Raw genomic sequence first — 22,579 nt, forward strand, 5'->3', positions numbered from 1 at the left:
TCGGATTCTGCCAAGGCAATCCAAAATTAAAATTGTTGTGCTTGTGACAATCCTGTGAGGTAGGTTAGGCAGAAAGATTATCATTGGCCCAGGATGTCACTCTGAGGATTTTGAGAGTGTTGATTTTGGGATTGCTGTAAGGGCTGCTCCTTTAGGACCACACTACACATTAACAGCTGCATGTACTATATGTCAGAATGCGGATTGTGCTGAATTCTTAGAAAACGTAGTGAATCAGTGAGGCACTCTGAAGTGTGGCACAGGTGGGGAGGCTGTGTGTGTCGAATGCCTCCCCACCCCCCACACTTAACTACCAAAGTCACATCCCCCCTGATATTTTTGCCTTGGTGAGAATTGCCTGATGCCTCAGAGACCTACCAGGAGAAACATGGTGGGTGTGGAGTGAGAGATGTGGGAGAACTATTCTGCACATCTCTCCCACCCTCTTGCTTTACAAGCTGACTCGTTTCCCACTAGGAATTCAGTGGTAACTGGTTTCTGACACATGGGCCTGCCACCCTCGCGTCTAGTTTGGCAGTTCTGTAAATAGAGCTACCTGGGCAAGTCCCAGATACTGCAGTGATGGGCACAGTGTAAATGGCTACAGTAATTCCAGCTGCTGAGGTTTGTGGTGTTGGTAGTGAAAGAGGTGGAGAAAATATGCTGGTCTGCCCCCTGTGTGCATTTTAAATGTGATTATTTTATAGAGACTAGAATAGGTAGCAAGTAGGGTGCAGAAGCCTTGTTTTCTTCCTTATTTTGGATTTCTGTTGCATGTTCAACATGGAGAATCCTCTGCCATCCTTAAATCTTTTCATGCCCGCAATACACTCATCACTATTATCAGAACGGTGTGCATTCCACTTAAAAAAGGTGGAATTCCGCAGCCTGTATAAACTTAAGTAAATTGGACCTGTTGGTATAAATTCTCCTGTTCTGCCTAATTTATTCTGCTTCTGCAACTCATGGCGGAAGGAGCCCTGCAAGGCATGGAAACTCCATCCCTGACCACAGGCAATCTTGTCCAGCTCCCAAACCTGACCCCTTGAGCTTCCATCATGCACTAGCCACACAGTTCCAAACCTATTTTCACATCCATAAGGGCTAGAAACTTCAATTTTAAACTGAGATTCTCTGGAAGCTGAATTTTGTGCTCGCACTGAACTGCTGCGTACACATAGCCCTTACCTTCCCCAGTTTTTTACAGGTAAGCAACTGGGGCTGTGACACTTTTTCTTTTGCGCATGGCTGAGCAGGGATTTGAACTGGGACCTCCTGACCACACCGTGCTAAGGCAGGCTGCTGACATCTCCCCTTGCATGTCTCCATATTGTTGTACGTCCCCTTTTGTACATTTGCCAAAGGAGAATGGGGTGCACACTTAAGACGAGCAGGGTCTGCTGGGTGCTTCCTGTTCTTTGTGACAGGCCCCTTGTGGTACATCTCAGCGTGTGGATCGTCCTGTGGCTTGTGCAAATCTGAATTTCCAGGGGGTTCTCTAGGCCGTTTTGTCCTGCAACCCGTTTTATAAGCCAGGCAGGCTTGAGGCTGTGCAGAAGCCATAAATTCCAGGAAACTCCCTGCAAGGCGCATCTCAGTGGGGATTTGGGGTTGGGGGAGGAGGCAGGATGAAGCCACACTTCCTGCCTTGTGTGAGCAGATCTGTCTGCAGCCAGCAGGACAGGAAGAGGAAGAGGGAGCGCTCAGGCCTGTTCTGAAGATGTTTGTCCTCAAGAAAAATAAGGAGGGAGGGAGGGGGTAGAGCAGCTTTCCAGGGGCCTGTTTGGGGAAGGGAGGCCAGGGTCCAGACCCTCATAACTTTTTGGCTTCAGGCTGGTACACTGAAAATGAAGGGATTGCTGGGGAATGGATGGAAAGGACGAATAAGCCTGCTAGGGTGCATCTCCATTTTAAAATGGTATGTGCAGTTTTGTTGTTGCTCCCAAGCAGACAAGAAGACTCATATAAGGGCAACTAAAATGTCCAGGTCGGAATGGGTGGGTTGCACTTTTCCTTATGAAGAACAGCTTGACACCATTCAGTCTTTGCAGGATAAAAGATGAATGAAACAATGAATGTTTTATGTTATGTTACCCACATTTATAAAGTCATGAGCAGGGAGAAAGTGCTTCCCTGCGAGTTGCAGTTCCTTTGGGTTCTCTTCAGCAATGGATAAGCAGCAGGTGGACGCCAAGCAGGAGAGAGCATCTCTTTCCCCCGTATCTGAATGACGTATGTCAACAAGAGAGGAGTCAGCTTCCTAAGGGAGGCAGCAGCAGATACTTAGGCATTAGCTTTCCAGTAGTCTGAAAAAAAAATGTTTGAGAAGTTCTAAGACCAACCTTTTTTTAAAAAAAGGTGTCCAAGCAACATCTTTTTCTGCCTTGCCTATAGAACTCATTGCCACAGGATGTTGAGAGAGCCAATAACTGCTTTTAAAAACAGGTTAGATATATGAGTGGAGTATAGATTTGTTTGTCAGAAGCGCAGCCTTTCTCTGCAGAGGCTGTATACCCCTGGCTGCCAGATGCTAAAAGCTGAAAAGAGATAAGGGGGTTCCGCTCCCACGCCCTCCCCAAAATCCTCACTGGATTATCTGGTCTGAGGCTCATTTGCAGAGGTAGGCGGGCCAGCGATGGTCTGAGCTGCCTTTGAAAAGCTGTTCAAAGAACAAGGCTAAAGAGAGCAAAAAACAACAACTCTGTGTTCATATGCCCAGTGGCTCTAGCCCATTACTAGGGATGTGGTCTGCCTATCATTTCAGGAGGAAAAAGGCAGGCAGAAAACCCATTAAAGCAAATGCCTTGGAACAGGGGCTCGCATCGAGTCCTGCTCTGTCAGCCCTTGCCGCAGGGGTCTTTTAGGGAGGGGTCCCTCTGCTTTTCCGTTCATGCAGGCTCTTAACTGCCTTTATGGTGACGCTGATGATTTTGAAATCTTGTGGCTGACCTTTCCGGCTCTGGAAGCCATCCAAGGCCTGTGCCTTAAAGCACAGTGAAGGTTAGGAAGGAGGGAGGGAGAGGAGAGGAGAGAAAGAGGGTGCACACATGAGAATGTCCTCTTGACCGCGGGAGTGGGAGACAGGAATGCAATCAATTCCATAGGAAGTGCCGTGGAGATGCCAGGCAAAGTTTTCTGCGACCTTTGAGAGGGTGTGTTTGTTCCCCTTCCAGCAAATAAGAACCCTTAGACAGAGTATTATTATTCAGCTGGCAGACCAGCGGGAGCACCCTCAAACGGGCACCTGCCACCTGTGGCACCAGGAGATAAGAGGATAAAAGGCACGATTTGCCAGAAACATCCCCTGCACAAAGTCTGTTGGCCCATGCAGGAGGCAAGAAAGGATGTACCTCCTGTTCACTTCAGCGGAGTCTCTGCAGTGGGATTCCCCACCATATCAGTTTGTACTTGGCAAGACAAACCATCCCTCAACTCTTTGGTGGAATGAACTGCTCCCTTTGTTTTTGTTCAGCTTCAGAGATGAACAACTCTCTGGATTTGTAGGAGCAGTGCAGTGTGAATTACGAGTGTGTATCCTTAAATACTCATGTAAAGGCACCTGGGAGCCTCACAGATGCTCACCATTCTGGATAGAGAGAGGTGCATTTTTGTTAAGTTTATTTGGTGTTTTTCATGCTGTGGCAACCAACTTAACTATGCAAAGTGTGGACCACTTTTACTACTGGGCCGTTACGGTGAGGATCACTTTCCATTATTCAGCACCAATGTCTGATTCTTGGAAGTTTGCTGCTTCTGAATAGAAATAAACTGTGTTTGTGCAAATAGCAAGTTCCTGTGGCGCCTTAGTATGGCACTTGCCTAGAGGCTCATTGCACGACGAACTGATAAATAGAACAAATGAATATAAATATTTATTTATTGCAGCAGAAACTCTCATGGACTAGAGCCCACATGATCAAGTGCCTGGAGTGGGAGAATGAATTAGGGAGGCTCCTTAGGCGAACTGTCTTCTCTCTCCGCCCCCCCCCCCCTTCCCACCAGCATTGGGGTAATAATGCCAGCCTGTCTTCTGGAGTTGTTGTAAGATCATTGTGATAATGTATGTGAAGTGCTTGGAGCAGTTGGAAATAGCATTAAATATTAGTATAACCATCAGTAAAAATAATTTGTTAAATAGGACTTTAATAGCATTTTAATGGGGGCATTTTATATGCATTTTCTAATTTTACTTTGCTGCTCTTCTCTCCACATTTCCTGTTAATATCATTTCTGTGTTGGGTTCCTCTCGGCCAAGGCTGGCGAACCTCTGGCCCTCTAAATGTTATCGGGCTTCAACTTCCACAATAATTGGCTATGTGAGCATGCAGCTTTCAGGTGGGGCTTGTGGCACAATTACCTATTATTTCTTTATGGGTCCCGTCTTCTACCACACCTGTCTCTGTGCCTGTGGTCAGGCTTCTTTTCTCTCTGTGGTCGTTTGCCTGAGAGCCTCACTTCTCTAGACCACTGTTTAAGGTGAGCAGGTGGAGGTTACTCTCCACCTGGTTTCAGGCCATATGTGATTTTCTCCCCAGGGGAAGATCTTCATTGCCAGCCAACTTGCTGGCTCTACACTCTTGAGTAACTATTGTCACAAACAATAAAAACAGGGGTTGCCATATGTCCTCTTTTTCCAGGACATGTCCTCTTTTTCATGGGTAGAGCTGTCATAGTGATTTGTAGTTAAAAGCAGAAGTTCAGAATATGGCAACCCTATCAGGCAGGCATGCCAAAGGCACACATCTCTTTGCTAATTAAGAAAAAGTGGACCAGGAGTGGGGAGTGGGAGAATGCAGGTAGGTTGTATTGCTTTTATATTTTGATACAAAAAACTTGAACACCAAAAAACATGCAGAATAAACCCATACCGTATTCAGAACTAAAAAATTTCAGTTTCCCCTTGCTAGCATCTACTGACCCTCCCTTCCCCAGAGAGCTTAATGTCCTCAGCACAACCAAAGCATATTCATAGCACTTGCTTACAGCAGGATCAGAGATAGGAGAGGGAGAGGGAGTCAGTGCAAACACGTATCAGGCCTAAAAGAGCCAAACAGATTTGTATTGGATTAGAACCAAGCTATTGCCACCTTATGCATTTACATATTCAGTAAAGGAGTACTTTATCCCACAAATGGATCTCACTTTCTTGAGCTGCTTATGTATTCTCCTTTTGCAGGTGAGGTTTTAAAATAAAGGCACTCCCCAAACCCTTCGCTACCAGTAATCCAAAATAGAAAATTTAAAGTTTTTCTAGAATTTGGCTATGGTGGATCAGGTATTTGTATTGTGTTTTTAAGCAATGGTATAGTTAGTTCCAGAGGGCAATTCATGTTAGTCTCTTGTAGCAAGCATTCAGATTTTTGTGGGCGCTTAAGGACTAGTAAATATATTATGACATAAGCTTTTGTGGATTCACAGCCTTGTGTCTGACTAAGTGGGCTTGTGTCTGTGAAAGCTTTTGCCAAAATAAATTTGTCCATCTTTAAAGTGTCACATGATTCTTTTGATAGCTTTTGCTACAATTACTGAGGTGTGTTTTACCAAAAAAATACTGCAAAAGCTCTTAATATGTACTGGATTTTGTGAGTCATATATCCTCAAGTAGTTTTTTCTTGCTTGCTAAGGGTCTTCCTTAAGCCCCCTCCCCACGGCACAAATATGAAATGGCACTACTGCTGATTCTTTGACTATGACTTTCTTGAATTTTCCCCGTAAAATGCATCTCCTTCACCTATCGGTCCTTGATCATCTTGCCCATCCTTGCTTCATTTATTCTATTTTATTCTTCAGCTTCTTTGTTTTTGCTGCTGTTCTGCCCAAACCAGCCACATCCCTCTCTTGTATATTTTCAAAAACATCTAGGCAGAGACCGCATCACATCCATAGTCTGGGCAACACCTGGCACCTGGATGGCACTAGAAAAATGTAAAAGAGCAGCATCGTATTGGTCGCATGGTTGCATTCAGATGTGGGAGATCCCAGGGTCAAATCCTCACATAGCCAAGAAGCTCCCCAGATGACCTTGTGTGGGTCACACTTTCTTAATCTACCTCCTGGGATTGTTGGAAGGATAAACAAGATAAGACTTAGACATGAATGTTGTGTCCCCTGACGGGGGCGATGGCAGGGAGATGCTGGCGAGGGGACTATGAATAATATCCAGGATACAGGATCTCCTGGTTCTGGTATGTATAATAGGCTCCAACCACAGCAGCTTGTTTTTTCCATGCCAAGTTCCTACAAGCGTTCCATTGTCTGCTACCTGCTTCTAGCAGCTAACCTGCCAGTATGCACAAGCTTTGCCCCGTCTGCATGGCTCGTATAGCCAGGCTGGTGCAGGCAGCTCTCTGCCATGGGGAGGGTGGATGTCAGGCAGGGCAAAAGCAATCTGTCCCTGGAAGCAGACCTTGCCTAATTGCCCTTAATTCAGCTCCCTGTCATTCGTCATCTTCACATCTTCAAACAGGAAGCCTCAGTGGGAAATGGGCTGTGCTGGGGAAGTCGGGGGCCAGGATTTAGGGGTGGGGAGAGAAGGGTGGGTGGTTGAGGGCTGGTAGAAAGGCGGAATCACCCTCACCCCTCCCTTTGGTTTATCTTTATCTTTTAACCCTTTCTTGCTCCTCTCTAGGATGAGACATCGGTGAGCAGTGAGGACTTTGATATGAGTGACTCCACATGGATGTCAGCTGACCAGCATCTTAACTCCAGTCTGAGTCCTAGCCAGGAGGAAGGGATGCGCAGCCCGCAGAACATCCACAGCCAGGAGGATGGTGAGTGCCCATTAATGCCATCTGGGGTGAGGGGTATTTTTCAAAACTTTTTTTATAATGTACCCCCCACACAGTGCATAATTATTATGCTCTTTGGCCCTTTGGATCCTTCTGTCAAAAGTTCTAATTATGCATCTCTTGATGTAATTAGTGCTCTTTGCCATGTGCAAGTTGTAAAGAACTCCAGGCCAGTGATGGAGGCCATGCTTGCAGTCTCTCTCTGGTGGCAGCTCAGCAACTCTTGTCTTGCGGTGCCTTGAGAGAGAGGCAGGCATGCCAGTGATATGTGCCCTCCCCACTCTTTCTTTCTGAATTAAAACTTGGTCCACATGTGCAAAAGAATAAGGTCGCGATGAGAGTGGACTGTGCGAGCTCAGGATTCAAACATGGGGTGGGTGTGTTTACGCGCGCCATTTCTTAATGCTTTCCCCGCATTTAAAAATCCCTCTGCAAGTAGAAAACCAGCGTGCAGCAGAAAGAGCATTATATGCAGGAGAGCGTTAGAAACAAGATTTCTCCCACCTGCAGCCCGAAATGGTACCCTAATCTGCCACCTCAGGGCTACTTTGTTTTTCTCCTCATGTACATAGTCTAAAGTCATTGCGTAAACCTGGAATAGCAGCTAGGTGAGGCCCTGAAAGTGTTCATAACGCCTTTCATTTGTTAAGAAAGCAAAATTACGAACCAACGCGTGGATTTGTTGCATTGTGCTGTCTCCAGCAAAAGACTACTGCTGACTTTGACTGGTCAGGGAATCATTCAGGAAGCACATTTGACCCTTGGCTCCTCCTCTGTTTGGTGAATTTATGATGTCCAAGTGCATATTCCTTTACTCCAAAGTGATGCCATCTTACAGGATCCAGCTGACTGTGGGGTGGGGAGCGGGGGGTGGGAGAGGTGTCCCCCCCCCCCGATTGTCCATACCCCCAAATTTGCCTGGAGAATAGAATCAGCCCACACAATGGCCATCCCTGTTGTGGTTGTGGACAGTTCTGGGATTGTTATGCCTGGTGACTGGAACCGGCACTTCTTGAGAGAAAGTGGAATGCAGTGATTCCACATTTAAATGGTACCCATAGCTCAAGGGTAGAGCACATGACTTGCATGCAAAGTCCCTGTCATCTCTAGTTACAGAACCTCACATAGCACAGCTAGGAAAGACCTCTTTCAGATCCTGGAGAGCTACTTCCCATCAGGGCTGGCAGAAAAAAGGCTTGGTGGACTAATGGCCTGACTCGGTATAAGGCAGCTCCTTATAGTTTATGAGCCTGTGAGAGAAGGATGCTGCAATCGAGCCTTTGGAAAGCCTCGTAAGGAGCTACTGAGAAGGAGTTCTCCCTGCAAGGAGTTCTCCCTTTAAGGGTGGTGTTAGGCAACAGTCCGTTGTGTGCCATGGTGCAGTGCATAGTGTGTGGGTGACAGGAAACGCCTTGTGACGGGCAGTATATTTTCCAAATTTAGAGAGAGAGGGAGGGAGACGTAGACGCTAGATTGGGAGAGTGGCTTGCAGGAAAGGGGCTTCAATCCTTCTGCTGCACTGTTTTACCAACTAAAATGTCCTACTCCCAAAGGTGCCACTTACTGCAACGACACTTTCCAGGTCAAACAGGCACACACCCACACCAGAGATTTACACAGGCGAAGGGGCTCATCCATCCCGGTGAGCTCCCAATCCTTAGTTCCCCATGACTGCTGTTTCTAACAGACAGCTGCATGGAAAAAATAGCATCTGATTCCAAATTGCAAAACTCTTCTAGATAGAATAAGGGCCTGGCAGAGGACTAGAAAAATCTGATGGTGTTCAACATATTTTAGGGATTAGGTTAATAAGTAACAAGTCTTAAGATCTAAAAAATATATATGAGAATTTTAAAAATTTCTGTTCAGAGCATAGAGAACATATTCTACAATGATGTTTCTTTCATTGTTGCAAGGTCTTAAAACAAAAACCACTGCTCCCCTGCCCTGTTGTCAGTTCAGTTGCTTGGCTAAATAAGAAAATGTCTTAGAAGAAACCATCCTGCGAGGTCCTCTCCGTCTTCAGCTTGTTATGAGCACAGGTGGGAGGCATGACTGGATTTTTTTCCGCAGGTGGAATCTTGTGGGTGCTTCTGCCTTTCTCACCCTTGTGACTCCCCAGGCATCCTGGCAACAGTCAGGGCTGAACAATACTTGCAGGATCTTGAGCATAACCAGCTCTGCTGCAGAACGTTCCTCTAACTTGAATCGGTGCCGAAGTCGAGGGCCATGTAGAGAGATCTTGTGCCATGCAGGGCTTGCAGCTGGTTGTGGCTTGAATGGGAGGAAAGCGTGTGAGTGGAAGTGGAGGTTAATCTCCCTGGGGAGGGGAGCGCAGGTAATTAAGAGGGGTCAAAGTTGAGCTGTGCGGGATGCCTGGGAGGAGGCTAGCTGGGAAGGGGAGGTGTTGTGTTAACTCTGCAGAACTTGTTAGCTTTTGAGAGTAAATAAGGGGGTGGAAGTCGAGGAGTTTGGGTCAAAGTTCATCTCCATGGCATTTGGATTGACTCTTGTTCTGGTTTCTTGGAGAGCTTGAATCCTTCATTGTTCCCAGAGGCCTCTGCACAGAGGCAGCTGGAGGAGCCCGAGAGGAATTGCCTGGTCCCAGAGCGCACCCAGAGCTGCCTTGTGCTGCTCTGAGACAGGGGTGGGGTAGGAAGAAAAACATCCCTATGTTTAAAGCAAGAAAGGGCCATTGTCCTAGCACACTCCCTAGCAGGGCCCATGGGAGCAGGGCATTGGGGCCTTGTTCCTTTATGCCTCTATGCACACAGAGAGCTTGTTGCAAAGTCTCCACCTTTGACGAAAGGCAGGTAGGGGTCCTTAAGGTCTCTTAACACCTTGGGAAACTTTAGAGCAGAATTTGCTTCTTTTGGGAGTGTCATCCAGAGAATTGCTGTTGTTTGGAAACTGATCAAACTAACCAACTAACAAGCCGCTGGGAGCTGTCAGGATAAGCCTGCACAGTTTGTGAGCAACCCTACCGAACAGTGCGGTCTACCATGATGGCCTGCAAGATGCTTGACAGCCTCTCCCGTTTGTGCAGCCACAAGTAGCAACAAAATCTGGAGGCTTACTGGGCTCAAGGGGTCCTGGCTCAGAACAAAGATAATTGATCCAGCGAGTCAGAAATCTGCCTGCCACCATGGCAAGCATCCCATTGCCCTTTGGTGAAGGTGTCTCTCCTCTCCATTCTGGAGGTGAGGAGGATGCAGGGACCGTCCTCCACAGCTGGGCTGAGCTTCAGACTCCACAGTACAGCTGATGGGAGCTGGAGAGGAAGGCTGGTGCTTTCCTTTTTTGGTGCTCTTTGGTTGAATCACACTCAAGAGTGTCCCTGCTGCTTAGTGCCAAAACAAAAACCCACCCTTCCCACTCAGCTCTTTAGGTGGCTGTTTGACACTTGGCAGCAGAGGCACTCTGAGTGCCTCAATAGGCAAGTGCCAAAACCAGTCCCAGCTCCAAGTCTGAATCTTGAAATGGGGGGGGGGGGGAGGTTGTCTCTGCAGCTTCACTGGACTTTGAAGACCCTCGAACTCCAGTGCAACTACAGGGACCTTGCTTATCTTCCTCTACAACTGTCAGAGAACAGGGGTCAGCAATGCAGTCCTATGTGCATCTAGTTGGAAGTGGATCTCTTTGAGTTTTATGGGACATTTCCAAATAAGTGTTCAGAATACTTCATAGGAGAAGGTATGTTCTGGGGAAAGGGTGTATGATGGATAGGAGATGAATGGGCATTGGGATGGTGTTACAGTGCCCCTTGGAAGCTTTCTCAAAGAGTCTTTCTGCCGGATCTGGGCCCTTCTGCACCAGCCTAGAGCTGCAGCAGTAACTAGCTGAGACTTTCCACCATCCCACACATAGTTTCCATCCTTGCTAGCATGCGCTCCCCAGCTGCAGTTAGGATTGCTCTCTTAACTGAGATGTATCAGGAGAACCTCACTTTGCAGTGGCAAGAAAGCAACTGGGTAAACAATTTGGCAGGCCCAGCAGAAACAAATACAGTGGTACCTTGGTTTACAACCATAATCCGTTCCGGAGGTCTGTTTGTAAACCCAAACAGGTTGTAGCCCAAGGCGTGCTTCCGCCAATGGGGCCTCCCAAAAAATTTTTGTTCGTAATTGGGGAAAAATGGGTTGTAATTCAAAAAAAGGTTGCAAACTAGGACATGCATTTCTGGGTTTGATGTGTTTGTAATCCAAAAGGTATGAAAACCAAAGTACCACTGTATACACACCTCTTGCATTTTGTATTTCCTAAGCACTCAGCCTAGTTATTCAATTTGCTCATGAAATCTAGGATGTTAGCTGCCTTATACTGAATCGTATGATTGGTCCATCTAGTTCAGTATTGTCTATGTAGACTGGCAGCAGTTCTCTGGGCTTTCAGATAGGGATCTCTGTCAGCCAGAGATTGAACTGTGACCTTTTGCATGCAAAGTTTGGAGGTGGAGACGTGCATAAGTTTCACCAAAGAATGTCAAGATCCTGTCAAAAGAGGAATAATATAATCCTAGAGTTGGAAGGCCCCTTCATGGATCACTGCCTTGCCGTGGCAAAGGGGCTTGAATAACTCAGAGAAGCTATGAGCTATGCAGTGCAGGGCCACCCAAGATGGACAGGTCATAGTGGAGAGTTTTGACCAAACGTGATTCACCTGGAGCAGGAACCGGCAAGCCACTCCAGTATCCCTGCCAAGAAAACCCCATGGACAAAGACAACAGGCATATAAAAAGTTATGACACTGGAAGATGAGCCCCTCAGGTCGGAAGGCGTCCAACATGCTACTGAGGATTGAGGGCACAAGGAGAAGGGGACGACAGAGGACGAGATGGTGGGACAGTGTTCTCGAAGCTACCAGCATGAGTTTGACCAAACTGCAGGAGGCAGTGGAAGACAGGAGGGCCTGGCGTGCTCTGGTCCAGGGGGTCACGAAGAGACGGACACGACTAAACAACAACAACAAAAGAGTTGGAAGGGACCTTGAGGGTCATCTAGTCCAACCCCCTACAATGCAGGAAGCAATAACACAAAGGAGAAGGTATGGTTTTGAGAGGAAGAGCCTGGGCAGCAGCTGTCAGGGTTCAGGTTCAGGTTTGGAGAGGTGCTGGTGTCCTGAAATCGCTACGAGGCCTTGCACTTTGGTGCTTGTTGGCTGGGCTGGTAGATGGAGAATTGTTGTTGCTACTGGGGAAGCAGAGTTTGAGTCTCACTTCTGCTGTCATGTGGGATTGTATGAGCTCAAGGATCTGCCTCAGTTCTCCCTCTGCCAGAGGGGCATAGTAGCAACCTCTCTCATTCTCAGGGGGTTGTGTGGGTAAACCTACTAGAAGTAAGTCAATGGTTAGGTGTCAAGGAGTGCAAGAAGGGTTTGTACAGTAAAACGTATTGGGAATTAAAACAGCTTTGGATTTTATTTTATATGGTAATTATAATGAAATATGGAATTAATGTGAGCTGCTTTGAAAGTCCAATGAGAATAAGCAGGATCAAAATCTTAGAACAGTGAACCTCAGTCTCAGGAGCAAAATGTGGCCCACCAGTGTCTGTCCCCTTGACTCTCCGAAGGTCACAAGATGCTTTGCATCCTCCATTGCTTTTGTCTGGTTGGAATGTGGCTCTGAACTGCGTTGAGGCCCCTTTCTGCATGGATGGATGGAGAGAGGGGGCAACATTTGACTTTTGCATGGGTGTACGAACTCACTCCCATTGCTCTGCCCACTTTTACCTCTGACCCTGCTCCACGGATATGTGCGACCCCCGACCAAGATTGCCCACAATAGAACACACTCCACTCCTGTCTTAGGAGAAATAAACATCAATAGTTAATAGGGGACTCAAATTGCAGGGAAATGGCTTCAGAATGTTCTGAAGGGCTGTTGCCATTGCTGCCCTTGAAACACATAGCACCCCTGTTTTTCTCCTAAGAGAGAGTTATGCGGGGAAATCTTCTTCAGCCTTTTGGAACAGCTCAGGCTACAGCATGGAAAAGCCAGCCAGCCAGCCATGGTAGGCTCCTGATAACCAGTGCTTGTGACACAAGCACCCTTCACACCCGTGTGTGCGTGTGCATGTGTAATTTCTGGGGGAAGTTCACAGTTGGTTCATAATTCTTATTAATCATTTCCCCTGGTATGCTGTCTGTTGCTGGCTGCGCCATGCCCTCTGCCAATGAAACTGATTCACTTGGTGTTACTTGGAGTGGTCTGCCTCTTCAGAGGGCAGGGAGAGAAGCCTGCTTAATTCCTCTCCTAGTTAACTAGGGCCGGGCTGGCAAACCTCTGGCCACCCAAATGATGTTTGACTCCAACTCCCATCACCTCCAGCCAGGATGGCCTGTTGTCAGGGCTCATGGGAGTTGTAGTCCAGCAGCGCTGGGAGAGCCTCGGGTTTTCCCATCCTTGTGCCAGTGTAGGGAGGGTGAAACTGAGTAGTCTGGATGGTAAACCGTTTTTGATCCAGTCAGTTTCACTCCTGAGGAAAAGAAAGAGAATGCTCTTGAATGGCAGGGCAGTAATGTTGCACAGGTGGTGTCTCACCCTCCCCGCCCTTTCTTCTTTTAAAAATATTATAGATGCAGTTAAGTGCTTGTGTGTTCACATAATTTTAATTAAAATCTATGTAGTAGGTGCCCTGAAAATTGTGCCAGAATATACAGATGTGCAAAAGAGGTCATTAGGTGTGCAGTGGTGCTGATGCTGAGTCCCCTTAAGGGTCCTGTAGTTCAGTGATTCAGCAGATACTTTGCATGCAGGGATGGAACCTAGCAGGGAAAAACTTTGGAGAGTCACCGCAGAGTGGTGAGTTGGGCCATTGGCTCATCTTGCCTGGCCTTCCCCAACCTGGTGCCCTCCAGGTGTCTTGGATTACAGCTCCTTTCTGGCTGGAGAGTGCCGTGGGGGATCTAACCTGATATTTCAGTGACTTGTACTGTTTCAGCAGATTTACAAAGCAATATGGTAGCCTTGTCTGCTTAGCTCAGTCCACATTCATTTCCCAGGTACATCAAATCAATCATATTTACAGTACTTATACGCAATGTTTGCTCAGTAAAATCGCTCTTGAGTTGCTTTATGACAAATTAAGTGACAACAATAATAAAGCAACATTCATAAAATCAGACGCATATAAAACAATTTAATAATAATTCATGTCCTAATTGCCATTAATACAAAAATTCATTCCATTAAAAACAATTCAATGTAAAGAGGTAACTGGTAACAATAAGGCCATGCATAATAAAACTGGCTTTCAAACAATTAAAACATAATTAAATTCAATCACCTATCATTACCAATACAGCAAAACACACACACTAAACCCCCTGAAAACAGCCTCCACAGATTTCTCAAAAGGAGCTGTAGAAAGCACAAAAAGCACAATACGACAATGCAGTGCAGATGTGCAGTACACTCAAATCCTGGGGAGAGTTCTCCCATGTCAGTCTAATTTAGTAGAAGCAGAATTCAGAATGAAAACCTATACATTCCTGAAGCACATTCCTCTCATCCCCACCCATCAAACTCAAAAAGGGCTGGATATTTGCATGCCCTATACCAGCTCCACACCAACGGAAATAATCTTAATACACTTTCATGAGGAATGGCCTGTCTCGTTCAGAAACCATTTAGCCTGCTCTTCCCACCTGGGACGCCTTTTACATTTCCTTTCCCCTCCTCTCGCCAGGATAAGTTCGAGAAAAAATCCACCTCACGTTCAGAAACCAAGTAGATATTACTCTTGTGACAGAACTCCAAAGCGGGGACACCCAAAAGTGAAATGCCATTGAGTGCCGTTCACAACCACCTACTTTAAGTACAGTTTGGAGCATTTGGGGTGGGGTCTTCTCAGCAGGCTAGATGGTTCACAGACGGATTCCTTCTTTGTGCTCTTCCCCAATAAGGCACCGAGAGCAGGAAAAGCAGAAAATGCTGGCCGGAGTGGATATGTGATTAAAGTAAAAAAGAGCCCCTCTGGATTAGATCTAGGGTGGGTTAGATCTAGTAGGGCATCCTTCTAATTGTGGCAGGGCACGAAGGCAACAGCCCTCCCCTGTGCTTTGTCCTCGGCCCCTTGACTCCAGAGGGCGCATGCTCCTGCGGAGGTGGAGGTCCCATGCTTGAAGTGCTAGAGTACCTTGCAAAACCAGAGGAAGAAAACAAACAAAAAGCTGTGAGCTACAGGTATTGGCAGCCCGCCAGTACAGCCATAAGAGTTGTATCCACTAAGTTATGCTCAGAGTTGACCCAGTGATGGGCCTAAGTTAGTCATTCCTTTTAATTTCAGCGGGTCTTACTCTTGAGTAAGGCTAACGTGGGCTACAACACAGTTTTTATGCAGCCTTTGAGAACAATAGACGACCCAAACCAAGCAAAAGGTGACTCAAACCTCTCCCCGCCCCTCTTTTGCTGTTTCTGCCTGGAAGTCTTTGGCTGGGTGTCATCCTGCTGCAAGATACTTATAAACCTCCAGAATGGCAGAAGGGAGCCAATTAGTGCTAATGGATTTGGCACAGAAGGGTTAGCTAAAAGGCATTGGGAAAAAGGCTTTGTCATCAACAGAGCAGGTAGAGTTCGTGCCAGGTGATGCAAGGATTGGGGCAATGTGTGTAGAACAGCATCCAGCACTCCTGACCTCTGGAAGGCAATGTCACTTCACGCAGTGGTCCTTGTGGCCTCCGATTCCCAAGGGAGAATGATGCACTCACCAAGTCCTCTGCCGAGGAACAGAGCCTGGGAACACCACCACTGAGGAGCAGCGTGTAGTTAAGCTGTGGAACTGGCTCCCAAATTCATGGAGGACCCAGCCATCAGTGGCTACCAGCCACAGTGTCTATGTCCTAACTCCGCTTCTGGAGGTGTTAAGCGTCTGAATACCAGTTGCTGGAAGTCACAAGTGGGCAGAGTGCTGTTGCGCTCATGCGCTGCTTGCAGGCCTCCCATAGGCATTTGGTAGGCCCCTGTGAGCACAGGATGCGGGACTCAATGGGTCATTGGCCTGATCCAGCAGGCTATTCTTATGAAGATCTTTTTATGCCCAGTTGCCAGGTGCGTTCTTGGGATGATGCCCTTTGCCCTGGGTAGCACTCTAGTTTTAAGGAATTTATATCCTGCTGTTTACACAAGTTTCAAAGTAGCTGACAAAAAATAGTACAATAACAATAAAAGCAACAAAGCGTTAAAATCAGTAAAAACAACAACAGGCCAATAACAAATCAAGCATCAGATTCATTATTTGTAGCCAGTAATTAAAAATATATAAAACAGCAGCCAGCTTATTAAAAGAGGAGAGGCCACTTAGCATAAAAGCCTGTTGGACTTTTGGAAGCCTAGGTGAGCAGAATGGACTTCACCTGACCCCTAAAAGGTGTCACCATGGAAACGGCTCCTCTCCCTTAGGCAATCTCTGAAGATGGAGGAGCTTCTGAAGATCTTGGCTGACAAGCAAATGCATTTGGAAGAAGAAGAGGACCCTTCACATATCCTGGTCCCATGGCTCTTGGGGCTTGAAAGTTGAAGTCTAGTGCCTTCAGTTGAGCATGCAAAATAGCTGGTGTCCAGTTGAGATCTTTCAGCATGGCATGATATATTCGCAAGAGTCGAGCCCAGCCTGGCAACCTAGTTGCTGTATTTTGTACCAGTTGTGGTTTCCAGGTGCTTTGAAGATCTGAATCAGCGCTTTATTTCTTGAAAGAGAGGTGCTGGAACTCACCGTGAACGCCTCCATGGTTCTCTTTTAATGGCAATGGCATCCACAGAAGAAGAAGAAGAGGAGTTTGGATTTGATATCCCACTTTATCACTACCCGAAGCAGTCTCAAAGCAGCTAACATTCTCCTTTCCCTTCCTCCCCCACAACAAACACTCTGTGAGGTGAGTGGGGCTGAGATACTTCAGAGAAGTGTGACTGGCCCAAGGTCACCCAGCAGCTGCATGTGGAGGAGCGGAGACACGAACCCGGTTCCCCAGATTACGAGTCTTCCGCTCTTAACCACTACACCACACTGGCTCTCCAGTGCTGGAACTGAGTTCCAGGGAGTCCCAGCTGAAAAAAAGCCCTGGTGTTGATCTAGCCTGACTGTTGCGAGGGCATGGGTAATTGTGCCAAAGCCATCTCTCTCCAAGAAGGATGCTACCTCCTGCCTCCTGTCAGTTGACTTGCTCCTTTTCCTGGATCAGCACATCGTCTCGTTCCTCCTCCTCTTAAACTGCACCCCCCCCAGCAACCTGTGGCATTTCATGCTGCTGCTTAGCTTTGACCATTTCATGTCAAGTGTTATTAGAATTGGTGCATGTGCAGAGTGGCAAATGACACTCGAGGGGTTTTACTTAAAAAATAAAAAAGGGTAAACTTTTTCGGGGAAGAAAAGTTAAGGGAATGTAAAAATGCACAAAAGAGCAACAGAAACGGCGTAATACCTCTTAAGGCAGGTTCTTTGGGGACAAACAGTGGGGATGATCCGTTGCACACAATGGTGGTCTGTGGTGGTGGGTAGGGGGCAGGAACAATGACTGATCTAGGGGAAGGAAGTGCCACATAAATGGCCGGGTTTTTTAACTACTGTAGATGCCAGTGTTGGGTATCCAAACATGGATTCATCCCAGCGAGACCCAGACTGAAATTCTTTGAGGTCCTGAAATACCAACCACACAGTTCCATGCTGCAGTTGCAGGTCTGTCTTTCCCCAGAGAGCATGAGTGTTCAATCCCCCCCCCCCGCCAACAAATGAAAAGGCAAAGTTGAACCTCCCAAGGCCTGGAAGGGGCTGGGGCTGGGAGGGGGCCTCCCCCACCACTTCCTGCTATCTCTGGAGAAGCAGCAGTTGCTGTTCCTCTTGGGCTGAGTCAAGACCTCCCCTCTGCTCCTGATGATTGCGGTGGGAAACTTACTCTTAATACAAGCTGCAGGCAACGTGCATATTCAGCGCTCAGGTGATTCTAAATTCAGCATAAATGATGTAAATGGAGCACATTTACTCGGAAAGTTTCCTGATGGATGGAAGCAAAGTAAATTACGCAATGGACTGCGATTTTGGGGGGCACAGATGAGGATGAAGAGGGAATGAATGACACAGAGATTCATGCTGTTGCCAAATGAAAAATAATTTAAGTCCTTTGACTTAACATAGGCTGGGTACAGGTAATAGTTCTTATGAGAGTTGAAAGTGATAGGAAAGAGCCGTAATGGTTCGTGATGTTCCCGATCATTTATTTTACCCCACTTTCCCCATCTCCAAGTGAAGCTGTTTTTGAAAGTCTACAAGACCTGCCTCGCCGTGTGTGTGTGGCAACGATTGGGGGGGGGAATTGTCTTCGGCCTAATTAAGTTGCAGCAATAGTGTGCAGGGTCCCATACAGAATATAGACCCCACCTGCCCCCCAAAAGGGTTTGTTGGTCACGTTCCACAGGAGTCTCTGCTCTGTTTCTGCATGGGAGGTACTTGAGCTTCGGTTCGATCCTCAAGCTTCTTCTCCAGGGCAGGTGTCAGCCTTGGAACGCGGAAAGTAACAAGATGGGTGAGAGTGTGCTTGGGCATGTGCAGAGCTTACTTCTTCACCACATAGTGAAACAACTGAGATGCACTGGCATCTCTGAAATCAGGTGGATGAGATTCCAGGTCAAATGGACGGGCTTTCCAAGTTAGGTTGGGTTTCAGTACCTCCCATCTTAAAGACTTATTATACTCATGCTCCAGTACGGGGTGGACTGTGTATATGTTTGGGGCAGCCATGCTATGCAGGAGCCCTGCTGGGACTGGTGTTCTTGCATCAGGGTGCTGGGTGCCTTAGGCAAATGAGAAATGGGAGCTGCCACTGGTCCTCGTGCCTGCCACTCAGCTTTGGCGGCTCCAGCGCTGGCAGCAAGAGAGGAAGGGAAGGGCTGGGAGTCTGCCGGTACAAGGAGACACCTTTTTTCATACGCAGAGGGCAGCTCCCAGGACAGTGCTTCTTTGTCCTTTCTCCCCACCCAGACTCAGCTGCGGTCATATTGGGGGAATAGCTAGAAGCTCCCTGTTTTGATTTTGGTACTGCAAAGCATCCCAAGGGCACCAGGTTGCAGGAGACGGGCTTAGACATTCACAGGAAGAAAGAGCTGAGATCTTCTTCTTCCTTCTCCTCTCCTCCTCCTCCTCCTCCTCCTCCTCCTCCTCCTCCTCCTCCTCCTTCTTCTTCTTCTTCTTCTTCTTCTTCTTCTTCCCTCCATCCATAGATCGCAGGATGGTTCACAACATAAAGATAAAAGATAAAAAATGCAAAATAACAAAAACAAGAAGAACAAACAAACAAACCAATAACCCACTCCCACAATGATATTAATAAGCCAAATGACTGGTTAAAGAGGAATGTTTTCACCTGGTGCCCAAAGATGTATAATGAAGGTGCCCTCCGAACCTCCCTGGGGAGAGCATTCCACAAATGGGGAACCACCACAAAAAGGCCCATTCATGTTGCCACCCTCTGGACCTCCTGTGGAGGAGGCACACAAGAAGGGCCTCAGATGGTGATCTCAGGGTATAGGTAGGTTCATATGGGGAGAGCTGCTCCTTGAGGTATTGCGGTCCTGAGCTGTTTAACGCTTTAGTCAGAGCAGGCATTTGTAGGGAGGGGGTGTCCCCTCTGTGCTTCTGATTTAAAGCTAGTGACCCCCCACTTGGCTATGACTATGCTCAGGGTCCAAATCCAGAGATGTAGTGTGGTGGGGGCAGGGGGGCAGTGGCCCTGGGCACACAGTTTTGAGGGGGCGTGAGCCAGGTGCACCCACGCAGGGATCCCCACCCTGCCTGCTGCCGGGGGTCTCTGGGCCGCAGAGCCTGGCCTTGCTGCTGTGTCTTCGACTCCTTGCGGAATGGCTGCTCATTTGCTCCTTTCACAGAGAGTGAGGGGGCACAGAGGGAGAGAGGCAAGAACAGGGAACCTCAGTGTGGCCCGGGGGCCCAGTTCTCCTCCCAGCAGGCGTTGGGGGGGATTCGCCCACCCAGAGCTGCGTTGGCCAGCCAGGCTCCCCCCTGCACAGGTGGGCAGGTAGTGACTGCAGCCCTGTTTGGCTCTGGTGGCAAGGGCTGGGCTGGCGAGGTGGGCTCCATTCACCCTCTGTGCCCTGCCCCTGATCGGTGTGTTTGCATGTGCCCCGGGTGCCGGCAAACGCCGCTACACCTCTGCCCAAATCTGTCCTCAGCCTGCTTTCGTTTCCACCTGCCCTCCTCCCTGCTCTCCCCCCTCCTGTCAGTGAATAATTGATGGCCCTTTACGTCTCACTGGCTGTTGTTACAGCGAAATGCCTGTGGGATGCTTTGGAAGCTCCTGACGGTCTGGTTTCTAGCCAGACCCAAGTTCAAACCCATGCGGAGGGAAGGACGTTTCTCTCCATGGAAACAGAGGCTTCTGTTTTCTCCAGGAGGTTGACAGAGCAGCTCCCAGGGATTCTTGAGCGGCTGAGGGAGACTTCTCCACCACTAGCATTGCCTGCCTGCCTGCCTTCCCAGACAGTGTCAAGCCCAGGGTCCTCCAGGGGTGCCTGGGGTGGGGGAGGAGATATATTCAGGAAGAACCCCCCACTTCAGAAGCCTGAATGCTGGTTGGTGGATTATTCTGGGAGCCCTTGAGATCCCTGGGTGGTGATTGGTGGGGCTGCCTCCGAGGGAGGGCCCATTGTCCTGCTATAGGATTTTTCTGTGGGCTGCTGGCGCTTGTATAAGCTCATTGTTCTTCAGAGTCAAAAGAGGTTTTTGTCTCCCTGCTGGTGATGGGGTAGGAGGAGGAACGACTTGCCCCACACCCACATAGATAATTCCACTTTCCGCTTTAGATGGCCGTGTGCTTCCCTCCTCATCTGCCCACCCCACTCCCTTTCATTCAAGCAAGACCCCCAAAGTGGGCCACTTCCCCATTGCCCTGGCTGTCAGGGAGCAGGTGCTGGAGATCACGACACCCCCCCCCAAATCCGTCCCTACTGATCTCTGCAAATCCTGCACTGCAGCAATGAGGATAAGCCAGCTGCCTCCTCCTCCAAAGGCAAAACCCGCTCCCAAATTAGTCTGCAAAACAAGCGGCTGGTGTCCTTCTGCCCTCTGCCCCAAGAGCCATTTTGCTCTGTCCCCTTGACATTTTCTGCCTTGCAGAGACAGGGCAACAAGACTGCAGGGGGGGCGGGCAGCACTAGCTGCCCACCCCCCACATTAGTCAGGTTGGATTTTTATAGCTGACATGTGCCATGGGCTTGAATCATAGAATTGTTGAGTTCAAAGGGAACCCAAGGGTCATCTAGTCTAACACCTTGCAATGCAAGAATCTCAACTACATCAGACACGGCAGATGGCCATCCAACCTCTGCTTAAAAACCTCCAAGGAAGGACAGTCCACCACTTCTAGTGGGAGTCCGCTCCACTGTTGGACAGCTCTTCCTGATACTTAGTTTGAATCTCCTTTCTTTACACTTGCACCCATTGGTTCAGGTCTTAGCCTCTAGGTGATATCCTCCAAGTGCCAGGCCTTGAGATATTTGAAGATGACTCTCATATCGCTGCTCGGTCTCCTCTTTTCCAGGCTAATACCCAATTCCCTCAACTGTTCCTCATAAGGCTTGGTTTCCAGACCCCTCGCCCTTTGTTAAGCCTCCCATCAAGGCTGTGCAGGTGTCTCTGGTGTTAAAGGCAGCACTCCCAGCACAAGGGCGGTCTCTCTTCTCCTGTCTTTCTGTCTGTCTCTTCCCCACCTGCCAAATCACTGCCCCTTAGAAGATGCAGTCATTCCCTGAGTGGCAGCAGCCTGTCATGGCTTGGAGCCTGTGGCGAAACTGAAAGACAGACCTGGCCTGTCTGTGGTTTTATTATTATTATTATTAATATTTTATTAGGTTTTATCAATAAAAAAGTTCAGAAAAATACAAAAACAGAAAAATACAAAATTACAAAATACAAACATTAAACACAAAAAAGAAGAAAAAACACATATAAAAGAAAACAAAACTCCCTCTTCTTGATTTCTCATCTTTAGTTAACTTATTTTCCTGACTTCCTCACGTCTCCCTTTTTTGTATCCCTTTTAAAAACTGGTTCAGCAAATTCATGTACTATTAGTTTATCTATTATCAATCCCATCTTACATTTTACTTTGTTGCTAGAACCCCTTCAATTCATTTCAATGTCATCAGCATTCAAAAATTTTACAATATTTCTGTAAATAAATTTTAAATTTCCTCCAATCTTCTTCCACCAACTCTTCTCCCTGGTCTCGGATTCTGCCAGTCATTTCCGCCAATGGCCTGTCTGTGGTTTTAGCAGCACCCCAAAGTTGGATTTTTGCACATGGGTGTACAGCCCACAGAACTGTGGGTTGCTCTTACAGTTGTCAGTGCAGATGGCCAGCATGGAACAGGCATGTGGTTTCTTCCTTGCAGGCTTGTGGTGCTCCTCAGTCCACCCTGAGTCTGGCTTCGATTCCTCTTCCCCACACTCCTGTGCCACCACCAGCTGTTCTTTGGCCAGGACCACATCACCTGCTGCCCTCCCTCCCTCCCTCCCTCTGCACAGGTGTGAGTGAACAGTGGTAACTCCACCATGTAGACAGTTGATAAGCCAGTTTCCAGTCTTTGTCTGGCAAGCAGTGACGGGGAGAATTCGTACTGCACCTGACCAGAAAAGGAGGCCAAAGCGGTGGAATAATAAGGGGGGAGGGATTAATTCCCCTCCCCACCTGTCAGTGCAGGTGAACAGCTGAGCCAGGTGGCTGTATGCAGACTGTGGGAGGTCCACTGGAGATGCCAGTCGCTGAGTCTGTGGAAAATTAGGGTT

The 22,579-nt window shown here is 47.9% G+C and overlaps 2 protein-coding genes across 11 annotated transcripts in view; one reads left to right on the top strand and one right to left on the bottom strand.

The window, feature by feature from the left end:
* CCM2L (CCM2 like scaffold protein) overlaps window positions 1-22,579 on the bottom strand; it is an 881,881-nt gene that overhangs the window by 647,705 nt on the left and 211,597 nt on the right. The gene's annotated exons all lie outside the window — the stretch shown is intronic.
* The window catches only part of NOL4L (nucleolar protein 4 like), a 135,041-nt gene that overhangs the window by 91,112 nt on the left and 21,350 nt on the right, over window positions 1-22,579 (top strand). For 9 of the 10 annotated variants that reach the window (XM_083507404.1, XM_083507401.1, XM_083507403.1 and 6 more), the window contains one exon: window positions 6,629-6,770. In XM_083507404.1, the coding sequence (XP_083363530.1) occupies window positions 6,629-6,770 (142 nt within the window). Of the gene's footprint in view, window positions 1-4,739; window positions 6,186-6,628; window positions 6,771-22,579 lie in introns of those variants that run through there. The other variant, XM_083507402.1, reaches the window with a different exon arrangement.

The sequence above is a fragment of the Podarcis liolepis genome (assembly GCF_965112155.1).
Source record: "Podarcis liolepis genome assembly, chromosome: 6".
NCBI classification, from domain to species: domain Eukaryota; kingdom Metazoa; phylum Chordata; class Lepidosauria; order Squamata; family Lacertidae; genus Podarcis; species Podarcis liolepis.